The sequence below is a fragment of the Periophthalmus magnuspinnatus genome, chromosome 13 (genome assembly GCF_009829125.3).
Source record: "Periophthalmus magnuspinnatus isolate fPerMag1 chromosome 13, fPerMag1.2.pri, whole genome shotgun sequence".
NCBI classification, from domain to species: domain Eukaryota; kingdom Metazoa; phylum Chordata; class Actinopteri; order Gobiiformes; family Gobiidae; genus Periophthalmus; species Periophthalmus magnuspinnatus.
The window spans coordinates 9,326,876-9,348,209 of NC_047138.1; the positions used below are offsets into that span (position 1 = coordinate 9,326,876).

A 21,334-nucleotide genomic window follows, 5' to 3' on the forward strand; every position below is an offset into this window, starting at 1 on the left:
CACGTAAACTCGACGCCCCTGGTGCCCCGGTGTGAACGCACGATTACGTCCCTTTTGTCTTGATGGTTTTTTTTTAAGCTTTGTCGCCATCGTGTGGCCGTTTGTTGCACTGTCACATAATACAGGCAGGTGCAGAGAGTAGATCAAAGTTTTATTGCTAATCGGCCAGAAGATTTACAGCGTTTATTATCATATAAGCACCGAGAGGAAAACAGCTATCCCTGTGCTTTAAAATTCTATCGCTGTCCACTACTGTCCACATGAAGTGCCAATATGCAATACGAACAGAGGACTTCTAAGAAAAGATTAACCTCACAAATAAAGTAAAGAGTAAAGGCTACATAAAGTAAAGTACTGTAAAATAAAATTATCATTTTGCAGTCAGTTTGCTACAAAGACTGACAGTTTATGGACGCACATTTGCCCCAAAGTAAAGGAAGATGACGTCAGACGCACACTGTGCGTGCCCTGTTTCTGTGGAGAGGAGCCACGAAGCATCTAGCACCTCAGATAAACACACTAAACAGGTGTGTGTTGGGCCAGCACAGCCATTTCAGGAGGCCACAGAAGGCACGTCTCTCCCTTTCAACAAGTTTCAACATGTCTGAGACATACGGTACGTTTTGAATCGCGGAAGTTCATTTGATGGTTGCTAACAGCTAACCTTATGGATACACAGCCTGAGAGAGGAGACAGATGACATGCAACGAATGAGCTGTGTTAGTTAGCTTACCTCAATATGTGGCTCGGGCTCATATGTGACTATAACTGTATGTTTCAAACAGTATCATAATAGAATTATTACAGATCTATCGATAAGCACATATATTGTCCTGTGTAACTACCTGATGTCCATGGCGCAGTAGTCCGTTTCCTTAAACGCAGTTCACTAGCTTGGTACTTGATTGCTAGCTATGATAAACAGGCTTATTTAGTGACGATGCCAAAGTGTATGTTAAAATAAAACGAGGGACACATGACACTGGACTTATGTGCAGGCTCCTGTCCAGAGTTGACTAGTTGTGTGAAGTAGGAGAAAGTCAGGAAGGTAAAAGTTCTATAGTGCTCCATTAAACCTGGCTAGGTTGCACATGCAGACTTTCTTATGTTAAAGCAATATTTTTTTAAAACCATTACAACACTAAACAGTGAATACTTGATTGCAACGTTGTATTTCAGCATGCTTTGCATACATGGTTTGCATAGATTGGGGTCTACGTGTGAGTTCATAGCATCTACTCTGAGCACAGTCAAGACCAGTAGTTTGTAAATGGCATGCCATATGCATCTCCCGTTACTCATACACATGTACTGTTATATGAAAATGATTTCCACTGAGCCTTGTCTGATATGGTTTTTTGTAACAGACTCTTAATGATTGGCCCCCACAATTGACTGTAGTAGACAATACTCAGTTCTTTTTGAGTAGTTAGTCATAAAATTATTATTGATGGAACTAGATTGATACAACCAGTATGGAAAGTAAGTACTAATTTGACCAGATATACCTTTGACCTTTGGTGGTATGATTAAATGATAAACTGCATTAAATAAACTATTTTTGTCCTGTTTTAAAAATGTCATTCTACTGTATAATGATATAATATAAGATTATGGTACTGAAGCCACCAATCTAGATGTCTGTCATAAATTTTGTCTTACTTTGGTGTGCTTTGCCAAAAATTATTCCAATCCATTTTCAATAAAAGGGAACAAAGTAATAAAAAGTAATAAAAAAAACTTGGATTGTTTTTTATTCTTTATATTTACTGATATAATTAGTCAAAACCTTTTTCCCCATTCCTAAAATGTATTTCTGAATAAATACAATGATGTTAATCTGTTGATTTTATAAACTCAATACTAGTTTTAAACATTGTTGAACATTTAAGAGAATTTATCTTTTTTGTTATGTTGTCTTAAGATTTGTGTAATATTTGTGTCTGAAGCAGCCCATTATCCTATTAGATCATATAAGGTTTGGTGATTAAAAGTCTAAGTCTGGTTGCTCAATAGGATTAAAGGAGATGCCCTGGCTGGTCTCTGTGGAGGAGGAGTGCATTCTCTCCTAATAGCTCTGTTGTATTGATCTCTATATTGTCTTTCAGACTTCCTGTTCAAGTTTCTGGTTATTGGCAGTGCTGGAGCAGGGAAGTCCTGTCTTCTTCACCAGTTCATAGAGAATAAATGTAAGTTGATGCTCCTAAACAAATTAATTACATAATTTATAACTCCTAAAAGCGCTGTCTTTTCATTCTTACCTATTTATTTGCAGTCAAGCAAGACTCCAACCATACCATTGGAGTAGAGTTTGGTTCCAGGGTGGTGAATGTTGGAGGAAAGACTGTAAAACTACAAATATGGGACACCGCAGGGCAAGAGCGCTTTCGGTACTGACACTCATGAGTGTTCTTCTGTGTCAAAGTTGTCATGCACTCATGAACACTTTTGTTTTAGGTCTGTGACCCGTAGCTACTACAGAGGAGCAGCCGGAGCTCTACTTGTCTATGACATTACCAGGTACTTACTGCACTGTAAGCTGCCTCTAGTACAATATATACACCTGAACCATATGTAACCAAACTTTACTTAACATATTATATTTGAATTTTGAAATGTCTTTTTTAAATTAGTTTTATTCAGACATTAACATTGAAGAGAAGCTAGAAATATGAATACAAAAATCCCTAGCATCCCATACTGTTATGAGGTCCAAACTACATTGCTGTCAAGTTTTATACATAGTAAGAGCCCATAGGGATAAGATATTTTGTTATTTCCATATGGTTCAAATAACTGCAGACTTTCAGTATTCAGTTTGATGGTGTTCAGAACTTGCTACACTTAAATTAGAAACGTGCGTATGTTTAATGCAGATGGGAGTTGAAAATGAGCACAAATTAACTTATGCAAATAAGAAATATAACCACCACAGCACAACTTCTCATCAGATTTTGTGTGATGTGATGTCACTCCACTGAACACAGCTGCTCAAGTGTGGACTCATACCCTTGATTTAACCTCCTGGGACTTGCATAAGCTGTGATTGGACTCCACTGTGTTTCAGCCGCGAGACATACAATGCTTTGACCAACTGGCTGACAGACGCACGGACACTGGCGAGCCCTAACATTGTCATTATCTTATGTGGCAACAAGAAGGACCTGGATGCAGACAGAGAGGTGACCTTCCTGGAGGCTTCTCGCTTTGCTCAGGAAAATGGTAAAACCCAGAAAGTAAAATCATATTGAACAAAACTTGGATTGTTTTGTTTTATGTTTTATATTTACTGCTACTGAAACTCTTCACAGAGCTGATATTCTTGGAAACAAGTGCTTTGACTGGAGAAAATGTGGAGGAGGGATTTTTAAAATGTGCTCGCACCATTCTCAACAAGATAGATTCAGGTAACACCGCCTATTTGTTTGTTAAGGAGGTGTGTTCAAAGCACTTAGTCTTGTGGACATCTTTGCATGCTTTTTGCATTAAGGAGCCATGATGTCTCTGTTTAAAGTTTATGCCTCATGTAATTTTCATCCCTTATTGTTTTTGCTGGCTAAATGATTCAGGTGGAGTTCGTTTTGACTTGCCTATTAATTTTTCCAGGTGAGTTAGACCCAGAAAGGATGGGATCCGGTATTCAGTATGGAGACGCTTCACTGAGGCAGCTAAGACAGCCAAGGAACACAGCCACCCACAATAAACAACAGTGTAGTTGCTAGGGAAGGGAGGCAGACCTCAACTCAGCCCCAGGCCCACACAGACCGGACGCCCCCTACAGGTCAGTGTGTCCTGTTGTCGGGTGTAAAACTATAGTTAATGTGTAATTGATGGTTCTAGTGTGATTGTCTCATATTGCAGCTCGAGGTGATTTAGGGCTGGGTTTGAGGGCCTTCTACTCCAACTGGGATCATATGGACTGGTCAGTGCAGCCCAGGCACCCTGCACTAAATGTTCTAGGGTGTCATGGCTGTGTGGAGAGCGCCCTGACATTTAAAAAATATGCTTATTTCTGCTTTGCACATGTTTTCTATTTAAATTATCAACAATTAAGCAATTCATTTGGATTTCTTCTTTTCTTTTCTTTTTTTCTTTTTTACCTGAGATGTAAACTCCCTGTGTCCTAAAATGATGTACGTGTTTGCAAGTTGAGACAAATTCTGAGAAAGTACAACATGACAATTTCTTGAAATTGATCTCTTAATAGCTGCAAAAGTTAGCAGTTTGCTGCACAGAGTTTTTGTTCAAAGTCTGGTCTATGTAGATCAATTAAATAAATGGAAAAACTCCCAACTGGAGAGACATGCTGTTTATCAGAAGTACAAATCATGAACACTGGATCCGCACATTATGAAAACAATCAGAAAAACAACTATGTGAACAGTGTGTTTTGATAAATGATTAGTTCAGTGTCCCTTGGAAAGTGTATGAGTGATTAAAAGCACAAAAATATGATTTTGGTTTCCTGCTGAGAACTACCAATGTTTGCACTTTTATAACCAACTTTTACCCAGAGACCTCCTAAATGGCAGTGCTATATGCAAACACGGTATACATAACAGGAAACCAAATTGGGTTAACCCCAGTGCCATTTTGAAATGTTTTTCCACCTGCCCTGCTCCTTTGGATTGTTTTTTAACAGTGAGTTTGCAAAACCTTTCAACCAAACACTGAGGGCTTGTGGCACTTGAGTCCAATGCACTGCTATTGTCTAAGTCACTGAAGGCAGGATTTACAGACTTAAAATCCAAATGAAATGCAATTCCACACAATATTGCTGGTATTCTGGCGCTCTTTCGGCAAGTGCACTTTTATTATTTTTTATTGTGTTCAATTTTTACGCTGTAAGTATAGGATTGTAAATTGTTATTTTACTTGAACTGTAATATTAATAAAGAGTGTAAGTGTAGTGACCATTTCTTACTTAATAACAGCTGATTTGCGTATGTTTTTCTGTCACTCAACCTGACTGTGTTAGTGTCTGCACTTGGTCTATATGTGAGCTGATTTGTTGATGGCTCACTGCTGACGTGGATGTCATGATAAAAGGACTTTGACTTCCTGAGCTGCAGGAGGCACTAATCATTCACATTCATCTGTTGTAGCACACGTATCTTTGCATCTTCATGAGCCCACTTACATGCTAATACCATCATTTAAATATATATTTGTACTTCAGTTCTGTGTAAAGCTGTTGTAAAATAACTTCCAAATCAGTTGTTGCTTAGTAACAAATGTTTATGTATAATAAATCTGAATACTACTGTACATCAAGTAAAGCTGTAAATAAGAGTCGTTTATCGTATGTTATGGGTGACAGTTGCTCTTTGATTGTAATTATGCAATTTTCAGTAAATGTATGCTTTTCAGTTATGTGTGGTCTTCATGTTCTTTTATATACGTATGTATGCTACTGAAAACATTTTTATAGGCTCAAAGTTTCACCACAAAACAATGTACGGGCCTCTTGATTCTGTAACTTTAATCAAAGGAGCAGAGGCAGTGAGGTTAGGATATCAGGGTATAGCTCTTGAATGATGAAAGTAAATGTCCTGTGTAAAACCATCTATAGTTGAACATTTAAGGCCGATGAAGCAACGCCCAGAGGCCTCTTGTTGCTGAGCTGAATTGACTGATTTACATATTTAGGACGCTCTTGCTACCACAAGAGGGCGCCAGCACACAAAAAGAAAAGCCTTGTCTACAGATGTAATAATTTCACTTTATTTTACTTTTTTTTGGTTATTTACATATAACTGGACTTTATTGGTGGATACACACAATTCTTCCTTTCGTCAACTCGCACAAGTTCACAGTAAGGGTACATACTACTATGATAACTAAAAAACTGAAAAAAAATACAAAAGTTAAACATTGTGTAACGCTGAACAAACTTGACACCTTAAAGGTAAAAAAAGGAAAAAAGGGGCCAGTTGAGGTTGTCGATTTGCAGGAAGTGAAATTCTCAAGTTCACTGTATTGAACGGTTTTAAAAGACGGGTGGGGCCTCCTGCATTTGATCTGAAACTGATGCAGGATAATAAATCTGGAATGAATGAAATCACTGTTCACTGACAAATGTAAGATACACCTATTTACAAACTATTCAAAGTAAAGTTCACTGCACTGCCTTGAGTAAAATATTTTCACCAATACACCCTCCAGCTTTTGAGCACCCTGGCACCTACAGACCTACTGTTATTAACAATATCACAATATGTCTTGAGCAACAAGGTCGGAATCACAAATGCACTATACTCACTAAAGGAGAGGTGTTCAACCAGGCTTTAGAATGGGGACCAATTTAAGCCCATGTCTTTGAAACAATTATTAACTGAGAGCCAGCCTGTTTTAATTGTATAGTGCCTGATAGAAAATGTAGTGAATTAAATATCGAGGGAGTCATCGACATGAATAGAGTATAATACAACTGTAGCAAAGTAAGAAATTATGTTAATGTTGAAATGATCAGCCTTCATATTAATTAGCTTCAACTAGAAGCACTGTCCAAATTTTGCAACTTATAGAATGCAATGACAAACATCTCACAATTAAATGCATATAGACAGCTGGGTCACAAAGGGTCATTTCCAGTGGAGGGGTTGGTCAGATGATTGGGCAGGTACTGAAGGACAACTTCACTCCACTCTACTCAAGTGACTGCAGCATGAGGAGCTGCTTGAGCACCTTTGTCTGGCTCGTCTCCCTGATTTCTCCGGCTAGAAACATCTCATCCACCACTGTATACACCTGTGAGAGCAGAGCCGACAGCATGAGAGGGGACTGAGATTATAATAACCCTATCACCATAAATCCATTTCAGAAATACACTGCATCTATACAAGACTATGGTTATTGACTATGCAACTGTACATTCTTGTAATTACAAGTATTTTTTGTCAATATATTGACTACAGGAATGACTAAGAAAAAAAGTGTACGGAGTGTTATTATGTGATCTTATTCATTGTAATTTGCTTGCTGCACTGGTAAATCACAGACTGACATGTGTGGGCGATACTGTGTTAAGTCAAGCTTGTGGGTGTTTAGACACCTTTGGTAATTAGTAAGCACAGCAATGCAGTTACAGAAGACTGTGCAGCAGTTAGTTGCTTAGCATTTTTCGCTAAGCGGAAAACTCACTATAATAATTGTTCCTGATTATATATGATTTTTCATCATTTATAACTACAAACATACTTTATGTTGTTGGCTTAAGAATTAAATGAAACAGTTGCATCATACCTTGTAAAAGTTGAAGACAAGGTCCAATTCACACACATTGTGAAAGTATTCATTTAGCACCTTGAATAAAAGAAAATGTAATTTTAATAACCATCAGTTCAATAATTTGTCAATATATTTATTTGTACAATATAGTACAGTGAACAGTGTAGTTACTGTGTATTGTGTGTCATGTAATACAAATCTTTTGCTTATTTATGTCACAGTAACATTACTTTTAATAATTGCAAAATAACAGAAACAGTGACAATTATTTTCACAATAATTTTAACATTTAAAAGTGATATTGTGATGTGGCCATTTTAAGGTAATTAAAATGAACCTTTCCATCAACTTAAGATGACCTTCACTCCAGTGGACTCCAGATAAAACACAGTCTCTTGATATACACATCAAGCTCAAGCTAACAATAATGTATTATATAGTTACATTGTGAAATAATTTTTACTTTTGAGTACTGTTTAAACTCAACTTCACCCACTGTCACTGTCCTGTAAATCTGAGTCTATACAGAAGCACTGAAAATCCATTGTTCAAGAAGTTCACACACATCACACATTTCAGCTTGTGTTTTATGGCTTAAGTTGGAATAATAAGGCTTAGACTTAATTACAGTCCACAGTGGATTGCACCAAAGTTGGCTGGATTTGTTTGCTTTATCAAAACAAACTCTTATACAGACCACTATATATCTCATGACTTTAAACATTTTTAAAGCAGAGCATCAAAAACAGGAGAAGAGCTTCCAGGAAATGACAGACATTCCAACAATTAATCAGACCATGACAACTGAATCATCCCAGTTCACTTAGTCTTTGTATCATGTGATGTTATTTACCTCGACAAAGTTGTGGATTCCTTCTAGGTATGCCAAGTTGTTATCAGTCACATCCACACAAATGCAGAAGTAGAGCCCAGCATAGCGTCGGTAAATAATCTTAAAGTTTCTGAACTGTGGGAAAACAGATGTTTCCTTACACATGTAAACAAATGTTAAGACTTCATTTGGACAATTATTTTTAGCATAGAAACATGGACTTAATCAGTCAAGCTTGATTTGAATATAGCACTTTACATACATTCAAAATGTAATTGGTTTGCAATATGTAAACATTTGTATAGTGTTGGTTATATCACAGCATGGCTATGGGACATTGTTGATTACAAGATAGACTTAGCATGTACCTAGCCAATAAACCCAAAGGTGACATGAATTTTACAAAATAATAAAGATGTTTGTAATGTTATTTACCTCCACAAAGTTGGTGTGCTTGGCGTCCCTCACTGTCACCACAGCGTGGACCTCCTCGATTAATTTCTGTTTTTCATCATCATCAAACTGCATGTACCACTTCGCCAGCCTCGTTTTGCCAGCTCGGTTTTGAATCAAAATGAAGCGAATCTATTTGACAAATCACACAAACTGTTATTTAAAGAGAAGTACAAATATCCAGCTTCATTTAATGCATTGTGAAGGAATAGTTATTGACATAAAGCTTCGTTTATCACACCACACCCAAATAAACCTGTGGACTATTCTGTTGGCCAATGGCGAACCTCATTTTATTAACGAGGACATCGGCTTTTTGCTTAAATGTTAATATAATAAGAAGGTTATAGCTAGCTTGTAAATTCTACTGAATGAAACGGGTATTTAACGAGCTAACGCTAACACTTATGAGCCGTGAATAAACATAGTACGGATCAATTGTGCCATACAAACCATATTTTCTTTCTTATAGTGTTCCCCAGGCTCGTTACACGGTATATTTCGATAATTATGCGCGTTTAAACGACATTAAAAATCCTATCGCTCGTCCGCTATCTTGTTCCAGCTAACAGGAAGTGCCGCCCTGCACAGCTGCTTCTGCTCGATGGGAGTTGTAGTTTTATTATTGACTCTTCACCCCAAGAGTCTGATAATAGAGAACTACAATACCCAGAATCCAGTACGACGCGTACGTATTAGGATCACATGAGACCTGGTCCCCAATAGCCTACAGTAAATTAATATAGTGACCTGGAGACTGTTTTTACTTACATTTACACTCAGAGACTGAGGGAGACACGGAGCGCTCTTCTGACACTAACAATGATGAAGACTGGAGCGGTCCATTCAGCTATTTAGCTGCACAGATAGAGACCACTATAACCAAGCCCAGATCAAAACCAGAAGCCCAGTTGCACAAGGTTATCCCCCCAATACTAACTGATAATAACCTGTGCACCAACGATCTGAGCGGAAAAAGAAATCTTACAGAAACACATTAGAGGTCACACCATTCAGCCATTCAACCTGAAAGAAGAGCCTTCAGCCTTCAGTCACCATCTTTATTCAGCCAAAAGATTCATCTATAAACATAAAAATGCATACTGGAAAGAAACATTCAGCAAAAAGACCTTGCAGCAAAATGCACATGAAAGACCCCACAGCTGTAATAAAGGGTTTAGACAAAGCTGTCAGCTGAAAGAGAAGTAACTGAAAGTGACTGAACAGAGTTTGGTTGTGTTAAAAGCAGATTCTTTTAGAGCCTATCCTGTGTTTCAGTCTGCACCTCAAAATGTCTAGTCCATGTTGGCAATATGTCAGCCTACATACATTAAGGCCTATACTCTACTATTGGCCTGTATGTTACTTAACAACAAATAGGCTACACTTTTTGTGCATATTTTGACACACTTTCAAACCAAAACACTTTCAACATTTGGAATTTTCTTTTTAATCAAAAAGTCTGTTTACAGTGTAGGCTGTCCATAAAGTTAACAAACTCGACTAGACAGTTTGGACAGCCCATGAAACAGCATCCAGGCCGCTTGGGGAGTTGCAAGGGGTGGAAGAGCTGTCAGAGGTTGCTCAATAGTGAACTGGATAAATGTGTTAGCATCTAGCGTCTGTTGTATGTAAAGTATTCATAAACAGGCAGAGTGACAATGATTATTTTAGGAGTTGACTACTATGTACGTTGAGACTATTTAAAAGCATTACCAGCCAAATAAAGATGGTGACTGAAGGCTCTAAATAGAGAATACTTACAAATGAAGTATACTCTTGCTGAAAACCTGAAATTGTTCATTCTTGTTTGAAAGGCTGATTTAATAATGTCACTGTCTTTGTTATAAAAACATCTTATATGTAAGTGTTTTAGAGACTGTATCAACGAGTAATGATTAGTCGATTCATTGTAGTTGTCGCATAAATAGGCCAAGTAACAATAACACAAGTACTTGGGTTTTCATACTTTTTGGGGAAATTCATCAATACTTATCCTAACCTTTTTTAATTACTTGCTAACCTTAAATCTAAACTTTAACCTTATAAGTTCTGTTTATCTATAAGTTAAAACATGGAGAAAAACTACTTATTATTATTATCCGGTACATCGATCTCGACTAATCTTTCCCTGTGTGATTGGGGGCATACAAATATTGCACAGAATATGGTCTGATGCCATTGCACAGAAGCTGTGGCCTCATGCACTCGTAGGTCACAGTCCCTGAATCCCTCATGCACTTGTATTTAATAAAGAGTAATATTTAAACTTGACTTATCCAGGCTTTAGACAGCTTTGTACTCAAATAGTCTTTTACAGAATCAATGTTTTCCAAAGTGAACACCCAATTCCTTTCTTTATTTTCATTAAAAGGGAATGAGTGGGTGAAAAAAACATAACAACTCTACATTTTATTCTCCCAGAGTACTTGCCTGTATGTCTATCATTTATGAATATTGATTTACAGTCCAACAAGGATCATTAACTTGAGCCAAGATATTTTCTCTGTATGAACAGTTTCACGCGACGTCTTGCCTCAATAATTATCTGAAGGTTACGTGACAAACAGCTGCATAAGTAATGCAGCACAATTGTTTAAGGAAGTGAGTGGAAGACCTGAGGCTAAGAGAATAAATCGACATAAATAAAGTTAGTTCATTACAGTGATGGCAGTGGCACCAACCATTGTCCATCGGTACAAAGCACAGCAGAGGCACAGTGCTGTAGTGCATAGCTCTAAATGACTGTTGCACTTGATGATAAGCATCTATAGATTATTTTTTGAATTTTGAGTTGTTTCTTGTTCTCAGTAAAAACCTCATGTGAAAGCTCAGAACCTCCAGAATTCACTCATTGAGCTGCATATCCTGCACTAGCACTGACTGATGATTGGCTAAGGGTGCTAGGGTTTTAGTAATGAAGTAGTGTCCCTTGTGGTTTCTTTCCAATTGGTTTTAGTTGAAGGCACAGACAACCCAAATGATTCAAGAGTCAAGATTAACTTAATTGCCCCATGAGTGGGAAATTTGTCTTGGCCTATCCACCCATGCTGCCATCAGTAGTATATAAAAAGATAAAATACAGAATACATAAAATGAGAGATTCGTGAGGCTCATTCTGCTTTCTGAATAGATAAACATCTTCAGAACTAAAACACCAAATGACAAAATAAACAGCTTGGGCTTCATGTAGGCTAAAGTCAAAATATCAATTGTTTTCAGTAAAAGCAATTTTTAATATGAACATCACCTCATAAGCTATTGGGATTCTGAGACCTCATGTTTATGAAATTTGAAATAAATATTCAAAATACATGTGGCATGTTAGTGCCATATGAACCATCTCACACTCTGAGGACTTCAGGGACCAGCCTCCTGCTGGTGCCCAGAGTCAGGACTAAACATGAGGAGTCAGTGTTTCAGTTTTCTGCAGCTCATATCTGGAACAGTCTTCCTGAAGATGTGAGACAGGCCTCTACTTTGACAATGTTTACATCCAGGCTCCAAACAGTTATGTGCATTTGACTGAAAGGTTTTTATTCTGCACTTTTATCCTTTAATGTTAATTTTATGATGATTATTTGTGATTATTTATGGTTTGATTTGTTGTATTGTGATTTTAATGTCTTTCTCATTCTGTAAAGCACTTTAAATTACCTTGTGTGTGAATTGTACTATACAAATAAACTTGCTTTGCCAAATAGACTTTTCCCTTTAAAGCTAAATACTAATTTACTCCATTGATTGTAAGCTCCCTGAAATATCCTTCAGTATTTGTTATTCAGTGTTATTTAGCTTCCCAACAATAAATCTAAAACAGAACTGATTTAGTCAGTGCTTTTCAGCCTTTCCTCCATGTTTCTAGAGTGACAGGTGGATATAACCAACCACATTAAAGTGTGAAGACACAGACAGAGTACACAGGCTATTAAAGGGAAGATGAAGATGAAAAAAATCTATGAAATGTATACAAAAGCCTAAATTATGTCAAATAGTCACCCTCCCTCCTCTCCAGCAGCTCTCAGCAGCCACACTGATAAACAGCCTGTGTGCGTTGTAATTGTGTCCATGAACCGCTGGGCGAGACTCTCGGCGTGTGAGAGTGAACAGGAGCGAGATGCTGTATTCAGGAGAAGGTCCGCCATTATTGGGAAGCTGAAAAAACAGCTCTCTCCTCACCGTCACACTTTGAGCCAGTACAGGGCTTAATGTTAGGAAGGGGAACATTTGGCACAGGAGGCGACCAGTGAACGCGTTTGTGCTTTTGGCGACAGAGCAGCGCGCGTCGTATCGTAGCCTACGGACTGTTAGATTTTTAACACAACAAAGGAAATAATAATTGGTCAAAACAACGTGGTGGTGAAGCAAGAAGGGAAAACATACTGAAACAGCGCTTTGCAACGCCTCCCTCTTTCTTTTTCACAAGACGATTCCAGCCGTGTCGAGCAGAGCAGAGTTTGAACAGCATCGTGCGTTTTCCTGCGAGAATTTACTTGTTTTTCCTTTTCAAACAAGGAGCGCAAAGGATATGCAGATGGCACCCCCAAACTTTAGATGCAAGAGCACTTAATGTGGGAAGTAATGGACAGACAGGCGGTTTAGAGTGAAAACTAATCGATGTGAGGCTTTGCGGGGAGTGCTTTATGCGTGTTTTTGAAGTATTTTCACTGGGGACGCGCAGAGAAAGCGAAGGAGTGGACCAGGGCTGGACACAGAGAGGAATGCTATGGTATGTACTCGACTCTTTGCCTTTACACCAAATTATACATGGAAACGCTCACTCTGTACGTTTATACAAGCCTGAAAACACATGCTGGGGCGTTTGTTTTAGTGGCTTGTCTTTCCTTCCTTCCACTGTAGTCTGACTGGATTTCCACGAATAACAAGAAACTGGGAGTCGACCCATTTCCCCCTGGGGCTTGTGAGATTTGCAGAAATAATATAGCAACAATTATTGAAATGATGACGCATAGGTGTGTTATATGACGCTGTTAAAGGCTCTGGGTAAGAAATGTGCTTGTTTAAACATGGAGTTTAAAGAGGAGAAAGGGCCTTGTAAAACCAATCTTGTCTAAACATTAATATTGTTTGCAGAATAACACCTGGAATTCATTGAGTTATTCTTTCATTGATTCCTTAAATTGGTTTTAATTGACTGCTTTGTATAAGTATTATATTCTAGCCTAATCATATTGGAAAAAAGAGAAGATACTTTGAGCTCATAGGTTAGGACATCACAAGTTATAAACCTTAATTATAGGCTGGTGCACATGTGATATATTCATCCTCTTTTTGACATTTGTGGTGAATGTGCTGAAGTGAATGTACACCGATTTAGGAAGTATTTGTGTTACTTTCTGTATTGAGTCTAGACTATAAAATGACATTTTGGTGACAGAGACATTAGTTGTTTTGACGGTTGATAAAACGGCAGCTAAATGTCAGACAGCAATTGTGAGAATCCCATTAGACGACTATAGAACAAGTCATTATTAGCACTGGAATTAGTAATCAATTTAGTGGTGTGTGTCATAACTTGATCTGCAAGGTCCAGTGCTCTGGCAGCCACTCCCTATTTGTCAGAGTGGCTTAACTGGACTTTGCCACTACCTGTTTTATTGTATGTCACATATATTCCCCTAAGTTTTCCACCAAAGAATCTATTTTAATTGTTGATGTAAACATAGAAAAACATCAGCCTTTTCTTTTTTGTAATATTCTGAGCGATCCATAGAAGTACAAATGCTTTGTCCATAAGGCTGTTTGAGTACATCCTCTTCAAGCATAATATCTGACTCATAACCTCTCCCATGGTGCTTCCACTTTGACAGTTTCAACTTGTCTCTATGATTAAAAATAATTAGAATGAATGTAATGGAAAGAAACATCCTTTCTCTGCTATCAGGTAATGGCATTAGCAGCTGTCAGCACTTGTGTCCTTTGCTTGATTGGGACCTTTGCTGCACAGTCACACCTCTCCAGGAACTCTCTTTAGACCATAATCGCTCTGCCATTTACCCAAGCAACAGCTATAGCCACCAGCATCAAAATACTCAAGATTTGAATTAATTCAGTCTCCCTGCATCTTCCACTGCTGGATCCTCTGGGCTAGGGCATGTGTCCGGGATTAGACGAAGGCTGGCTTTACTCGGCAGGATATAGGGCAGCAATGAGAGATTCTGCCCCATATAGTAAGAGATAAACATTTAGTTCATGTGTTGGCTGAAAACATGACCGTACATGTACTCATTCACAAGTGATTCACCATGTTGGTTGTTGTAGTGACATGGCAGTATTTTTGTCATTATAGGTAAGAGATATTTTTTGTGTAATTGTAAGAGTTTGTTATCAAAACACTAGGAGTAACTCGCCAGTGAATAGGGCTACATCAGGAATGGCATCTGATGTAAAATCCATGTTGCATCAGTATGTAATTTTTACGTCAACAAGGTAAGCACTGAAAGGAAAAGTAAATGTTTGAAACTCAGGGGAATAACATGGAGCAAAAAATAAGTAGGGACTTTTTCCTCACCATATCCAATGTGGGTTATGAGGTCCACCAACCAGGTCAGATAATGTAATGATTATGACCCCATTTTCCTCATACGCAACTGTAATTTGTCATTTTTGAATAATGTATTTGATGAGTCATTCTAATTGAGTCTTTGCGCCCTAAATCAGTAATCTCATCGGCGGCTCTGAGTGGTTTATTTTGATGTGTTTTTGGCCTGCGATGCCACTCAAATTAAATGTGTGCTGTCTCGTACTGTGTTATTTCCTGTGTCAGCTCCTGCTTTTATTGCCCCAGACTGCTGTGTCGATGAATGAAAGTGTCGACCGCCAGTGTACCTGTCAACGCTGGGGGAACTCCATGGAAAAAAATCTCCCCGATCCCGGAAAACTGTGCCACTACTTGTGAGTCGATGTTAGCATGTGTTTGATGGAGAAAAGAGCTAATTATAGCGGGCAGCTTTGGAGTTCGCTGGACCAGATTACAGTCACTCTCCTTTCAATGGCCGCCTTGTTCTAGTGGCCGATTTATTAGGCAGAGAGAAGTGCATTCTGGGATGATTGTATCTGAATTTCCATTAGAAAGTGTGGCTTGCTTGGGTTGAACTGAGATCCCCTTCAGTGGGTGCTGTTTGGGCTAGCCTCCTCATTACAGATTTGCAGATGGGGACAGAGTGATAGATAGAAAAGCCCTTATTCTTTTATGGAGCCAGATGAACTCTTTATCCCGAATGATGGAATTATGTATGAGGGAACAAAACCCTAATCTGATATGCTGAATGTGCCAAGTATATCCCTGGAGTCTAAAAGTGGATAAAATATTACAATTACTCTAGGACAAATGTACATGTTCAAAATGACCCTTTTAAATAAGATTGTGTTTCTCCTCACTCTCCTCCAATCCATTCATTGAATTGCTTTTTCAATACAAATTGATTCAGTGGGAAATGGTTGTGTAAAGTTAAAGCTTTGGTTATGATTAAAGGCTCAAATTGTGGCCATGGGGCTTTGTCTTTTACAAGGCCTTTTAGTTGTTGCCAAAAGAGAAGAACAGCGTTTGAAAGCGCGGTGACCATGGAGATGAAGGGCCAGGAGGTAAACTGCACAGGAACGATGACCTCTGGACGTGAGCAGCTTGCCTTGGCTAGTGCAGATACAATTACACAAGAGAGGGGCAAAGCTAATGGGCTCTTTGGTCATTTGAAGGCAGAGAAGTAACTGGCTAAAAGTTTTGGAACATGAAAATAACACTATAGAGGATCAGACGGACAAATAAAAGACTTGAGGGATGAGAGAGGAAAGAAAAAGTGCAAGCAAACCTGGACCTGCTGCCAGTTTGTGCTGCAGGCTGTGTTCCTGGTATGTGCCCTTTCAGCTCCCTGCTCAGGGATCAACCAATCAATGACGGCCAGAAGTTACTCTGCTGCTCCCTGATTGGCCACAGCTGAATTCCATGAGTCAGCAGGTCCATAGATAAGATGTTATGATTGAGTCACAGCCAGTGAAATTAGGCCAGTGAAGTTTAGAACTTTTAGGACAATTCATAATAACGTGTGGCTGTTAAATCCATTCACGTTTCATTGTAGTATACATATTTACAAAGGCCAGTTCTAACCTGCTAACCTGTTAACCTTAGGAGCTAACACAGGTCTGGATTGTGGCCCCAGACTGTGATGCCTAAATTAGGCAGCAGTTGGACGAATTCCTCATAATGTTGTTTGGCTCTTGCTTTAGAGATTCTCCTTCTCGGTGCCCCTAGGTTTCCTGTAGGAAGTCCACCTACGATGCCTGGCTGTGTTTTTGGACAGTAACCAGTAACCAGAAAATCCAGTTTTACTCGCTTCTAAATAAAAAAACAAAACAAGATGACGACTTCTTTCTGTCAAGTAAAGCATGATGAAATTAACAGCCATGTAATTTGTATCCTTTTTAGATATGAAAAAGTGCCAAATTAAACTAACCAGTAATTCTACAAACTAATGATTTATTTTTATTGGCTTTTCAAACATGCTGCTCTTAAAATAATGTTTTTTTGCTCTCCTTAAACTTAAATTGTAGCATGAAGTAAAAGCAGTGATATAAGTGGCCCCTAATGAGCCAAAACAGGTACCATGGCAATTTAGATTTATATGTATAGTGACAGTACATGAGCATAGTGTTCAATATGGATTACCCTTTACTGCTGTTTTATTTATCTTGACATCTGATGTATACGAATTCTGACAACTTGATGTCTTTTGCAAAATTTGGGCAGGGGGAGAATGAAATAGAGGCAAGGAGGTCCTCTAATAAAGCTGACAGATCCAATCAGCACCTAAACAGTGTGATGAACAGTGAATAAGGGGAGAGGATGAGAAACGGCTTTCAAACTTATCACAGTTTGGACACCTCTTTAAGTACATTCAATTTTGCCACAATACTTACTTTGCCTTCATCTGTCCATCTGCATCCTCTACTCTTGTGTTTGTTTTGGTCCCTCTGTCCCTCACTTTACCGTCCTGCACCACAGCGCTGTGATGTTATTGTCAGCTGTGGTTAAGGACACGGGAAGGGCACCACCTTGTCATTAGATGTTTGTATGAGATGCCACTTTAGGGCGATGGAGCCACCACTGAGCTGGCCTGTGACATCCCCCCAGTGAACACGTGCTGCTGACACTGTCTCCGAAGTACAACCAGGAAATCACAAAACTATGCCATTTGGCCCACAGCCCTTAGGAATGTTGTCATTAGCTAGTCTGTATTTGAAGGTAGCCCGAGGCACTTAGCATTTGATAGTGATTACTTGGCATATATTGTTAGAGAATTTTGTTTTTGATTATTAGTTGTTCTAACTCTGGAAAATGAAAGAAAAATTATGAAAAATTACTTTCCAATAAATCAATTTCAAATAACTAACAAGAAGTCGCCATTGTCTTCCATCCAATATCCATTATACAGTATGAATCTGGAATGGCAGGAATGTCTTTGTCAATGTCAATCTTTAACCAAATGGGTGTAAGTGATTTGAGGTTGCACGACGAGAAAGTCAATCGAAAAATCTTTAGCCATGGATGCTGAAAGTAAAACATTGCGTTAGATGACAGGTAAGTTTCCCTACGCACACTTGTGATGGACTGGGCCTGACCCGGTCTCACCTCTCCCCTCTGCTGCCTGACTGTGGACATCATATTGTCTTTAAGATGAGGCGATAAGGCCGCTCATGGTCATTTGTTATTCCAGGAGGTGATGGTGCCACAGCGTCACATCTTATCGGGCTTGCTCCAGTCTGAAACCAGGGCTGATGAGTAAGCACTGCCCGGCCTCAAGGCGCCAGGCCCAGCTCGTATTGATCACAGCGAGCGCCACTGCTGTCATCCTCACACCACTTAGCTAATGATGTCCATGCCATTGTCTCACTGGGAAAAGGCCATAAAAGAGAGTGTGCAGAGGCGTTGTATGGGTGGACGAGGTACACCCAACGCCATGGTAACAGCGTCATTCCCCTCTGTAGTTTCCCTTCGAGTCCATATGCACATAGTGGAGACGAGTGTCAGACTTCTTCTGACCTTGTTACTCTCAATTTTTGTGTTACGCAAACAGCACTTATGTTATGACCAAATGTTATCAGTGATGAATCACCTTTGAGTCTTCAGAGAAAATTCGCATAACTGCTGTTGGGATAGACCTGTGCTTTATTCTGGAGCTCAGTAAATGGATTACATTTTCAGGAGTTGACATGGGTTGTTTCTCTTCTCAGTGCCATTATTTCCCAGGATGCAGTGGGGGCCCCAAGGTCCATAGCTCTTATGTCAGAGTTCATTTCCTGCTGCAGTGCTGTAGCTCCTGAGGATCCACCATTTTGTAACATTCCTGTTGAGTTGGTGGAGAAAAGACTTCCATTTATCACCCAATGTATATTGCCCAAGAATAAATTTCTGTATGGTAAATAATTTAGAAGCAATCAACAGGGCTGAGAAATTGGATTAAGGTTAAAGCCATTTGGTAGTAGTCAGCAGAACAGTGAGTAAATATACCCAAGAATTCAACGTGCCAGTTGTGCAGAAGTAAAAATGCAGTGTCTTGATTAGTTTACTTGGCATAATTTAATATATAACTGAGTCGCATGACATTTTCAAAATTAGCATTTTTAAAATGCTCACCTCTGTTTTTCAGTGTTTTATTTTCACTAATGATTCATCACGTAGCATGCCAGTACAACCTTTTCTCTAGCTGCTTTTGGATGCTCTGACTGAACTGCACGTCATACTTGTGTTGAGCAGATAAAAGTAACAGAAACATGACTGAAGAATGTAAACATGTTAGAGGAGTTGTTTTGGTTTTAAGGATTGGCCGTGGAGAGAACAGGCTCACCACAACACTCTTGAATTAGTCAGAGTAGTGGGAATGCATGGCTGCTTTACCCAATGAGACAGAATGTTGTTTGTCAGGTCAGGGTGAGCTGGATCTCAGTTTGAATCACTGCTGACTACAACTGTCTATTTACCGATCGTCTTTGGAGAACGATTTCCTCATTGGGAACTTTATGTACATCTTGAAAAGCAAACAAACCCTAATTAGCTATGAAGGATTAACAACATTCTCTGTTAGTTATGGTGAGTGTTTTTCTCATTACTTTGGTTTAATTTGCTAGTGTCTATCAGAAGGCTTGTGAATTGTCGTCACATTTCATACATTTATATTTTACATGGAAGCCCAATAGGATTCCTACTAGTGTTGTATACCTGAGTGTTTCATGGTGGTGGTCTTGTGGAGTAGTGTTGATGTTGTCCCTATAAAATCAAGAGATTCTTAATGTATTGATTTCATGTTGCCAGCAAGGAACAAGGATTTTATTTAGTTTGAAGTTTCAAATTGAAATGACATGTGCTCCCAGTTACATGTCATGACAAATGTCTAGAAATTGCCAATTACTTTCTGTACAAATTCTGTGTCAAACCTTTGCCCAAATTGACATCAACACAGCTATTGGAAAGATGATGCTCCTATTATTTCTACCTCCCGCTGTGTACATATGTATTTGTGTGCGAGACTGACATCAAACACCAGCCACAAACCGACATGAAGAAAAGGAGGAGAATCTGTGATACGGAGAAAGTGTAGGTTTGACATGGATACCATATTATGTTTGAATCCGGTTGTTTTAATAGCCTCACATTCCTTGTTATTGTGCGTTAAGAAGCTCAGCAGACCAACCGCTACCGGAGACCAGTTTAACCTGCCCTTGAACTACTATGCAAACATTGCACAAAGTCACACAATATCAGGCTGTGGGCAAACGGTATTGCATGCATATAGCTAAACATTATTACTCTTTTTCCCCATGTAATCCAATGTATACAGTGTTTTCTCAAAGTGGTTAGGTGCATCAAAAAATGGCTGTCCATGTTTGGCTGCTGTTTTCACATGGAACCACGCAGCTACATAAAAGTATCATTTTTGTGTCCCCAGTTGGTCAGTGTTTGGCCAGAGCACATCAGATTCTAGGAAATTGTGCAACTCTTCATGTGCAGTTGTGGACCAACAACAACAGCTTAGGCTTTCCTCTGCCTGATTTTCCAGAGGTCAAAGGTGACAGTGGAGACATGGGTGGTTGATGTTAGCCGCCTCTAAGGGCACCCAGAGGTCCCCCGGCGGTCTGGTGAGATTGGGCATTAGTGCCTGCATCTATCTGTCTGTGGAGAATGGAAAGCAAAGGCCAAGAAGTGAATTAGAGTTTACATAATATTAATTTTCAAGTGATCTTGTTTATTGTTGAGACTAAAAACTATTATGAGGCATGAGGTGGTGCATAAATAAAGCTTACAGGGATATACAAGGCAAAGAAGTTACATTATGTTACTATACATACAGTCATCTCTTCCTGCTGGAATGTTGTGATACCTTATGTCCATTTGCCCTTGAGGACATTAGAAGCTTGAATTTCATGTGTTAACCACTTATGCTTTAAGTGGTAAATAGCTCCCAATACTGACACAACAACATGGGCACACTTGATAAGTCTAAACACTATAAACATTGAATGGAGAATCATAGGCTATGAGCTTAGAGGGAAGATGGGTGAGACTTGGTATTTATTATCAGTGTCTGTGCTGTATCACAGGGCATGAAAACTGCAGCAGTATTGCTCATCCACATGTACTAAAGATTGGAATGTAGTTGAGTTTGAGGCCTCCCAAAATGCAGCACGAGCCATGAGACAGGAAATTTAGCCCCTTCCCTCCCTCCTGTTGTCCTCTCTTCATTCTCTGCCCAGCATTTGTTGCTCGTCCCTGATTGGCTAGACAGAAAGCGAGGGATGAGGTTTTGT

The 21,334-nt window shown here is 39.1% G+C and overlaps 3 protein-coding genes across 4 annotated transcripts in view; 2 read left to right on the forward strand and 1 right to left on the reverse strand.

The window, feature by feature from the left end:
- The first annotated feature begins 422 nt into the window (after window positions 1-422).
- Window positions 423-4,909, forward strand: rab4b (RAB4B, member RAS oncogene family). The gene is made up of 8 exons (XM_033976866.2): window positions 423-616; window positions 2,109-2,189; window positions 2,276-2,390; window positions 2,458-2,520; window positions 3,068-3,222; window positions 3,312-3,407; window positions 3,607-3,781; window positions 3,862-4,909. The coding sequence occupies exons 1-7, from the start codon at window positions 601-603 to the stop codon at window positions 3,720-3,722; spliced, it is 642 nt and encodes a 213-aa protein (XP_033832757.1). The 5' UTR covers window positions 423-600; the 3' UTR covers window positions 3,723-3,781; window positions 3,862-4,909.
- Window positions 4,910-5,701: 792 nt separating this feature from the next.
- ap2s1 (adaptor related protein complex 2 subunit sigma 1) lies at window positions 5,702-9,058 on the reverse strand. The gene is made up of 5 exons (XM_033976867.2): window positions 8,969-9,058; window positions 8,498-8,647; window positions 8,084-8,197; window positions 7,246-7,305; window positions 5,702-6,750 (listed from the first exon to the last, which is right to left on the reverse strand). The coding sequence occupies exons 1-5, from the start codon at window positions 8,969-8,971 to the stop codon at window positions 6,649-6,651; spliced, it is 429 nt and encodes a 142-aa protein (XP_033832758.1). The 5' UTR covers window positions 8,972-9,058; the 3' UTR covers window positions 5,702-6,648.
- A 3,526-nt stretch (window positions 9,059-12,584) lies between these two features.
- Window positions 12,585-21,334, forward strand: part of arhgap35a (Rho GTPase activating protein 35a) — a 46,504-nt gene continuing 37,754 nt past the window's right edge. Inside the window, exons 1-2 of one of the 2 annotated variants that reach the window (XM_055226105.1) lie at window positions 12,595-13,244; window positions 15,324-15,430. The gene's annotated coding sequence lies outside the window, so the exon portion shown is untranslated. Of the gene's footprint in view, window positions 13,245-15,323; window positions 15,431-21,334 lie in introns of both variants that reach the window. The other variant, XM_033977261.2, reaches the window with a different exon arrangement.

Excerpts from the sequence above, each read along its gene's own strand:
- rab4b (XM_033976866.2), top strand. Across the intron at positions 3,223-3,311 it reads TCGCTTTGCTCAGGAAAATG|AGCTGATATTCTTGGAAACA; the intron begins GTAAAACCCAGA and ends AACTCTTCACAG. Across the intron at positions 3,408-3,606 it reads TCTCAACAAGATAGATTCAG|GTGAGTTAGACCCAGAAAGG; the intron begins GTAACACCGCCT and ends TAATTTTTCCAG.
- ap2s1 (XM_033976867.2), bottom strand. Across the intron at positions 7,306-8,083 it reads GAATCCACAACTTTGTCGAG|GTGCTAAATGAATACTTTCA; the intron begins GTAAATAACATC and ends CTTTTATTCAAG. Across the intron at positions 6,751-7,245 it reads TTGTCTTCAACTTTTACAAG|GTGTATACAGTGGTGGATGA; the intron begins GTATGATGCAAC and ends CTGCTCTCACAG.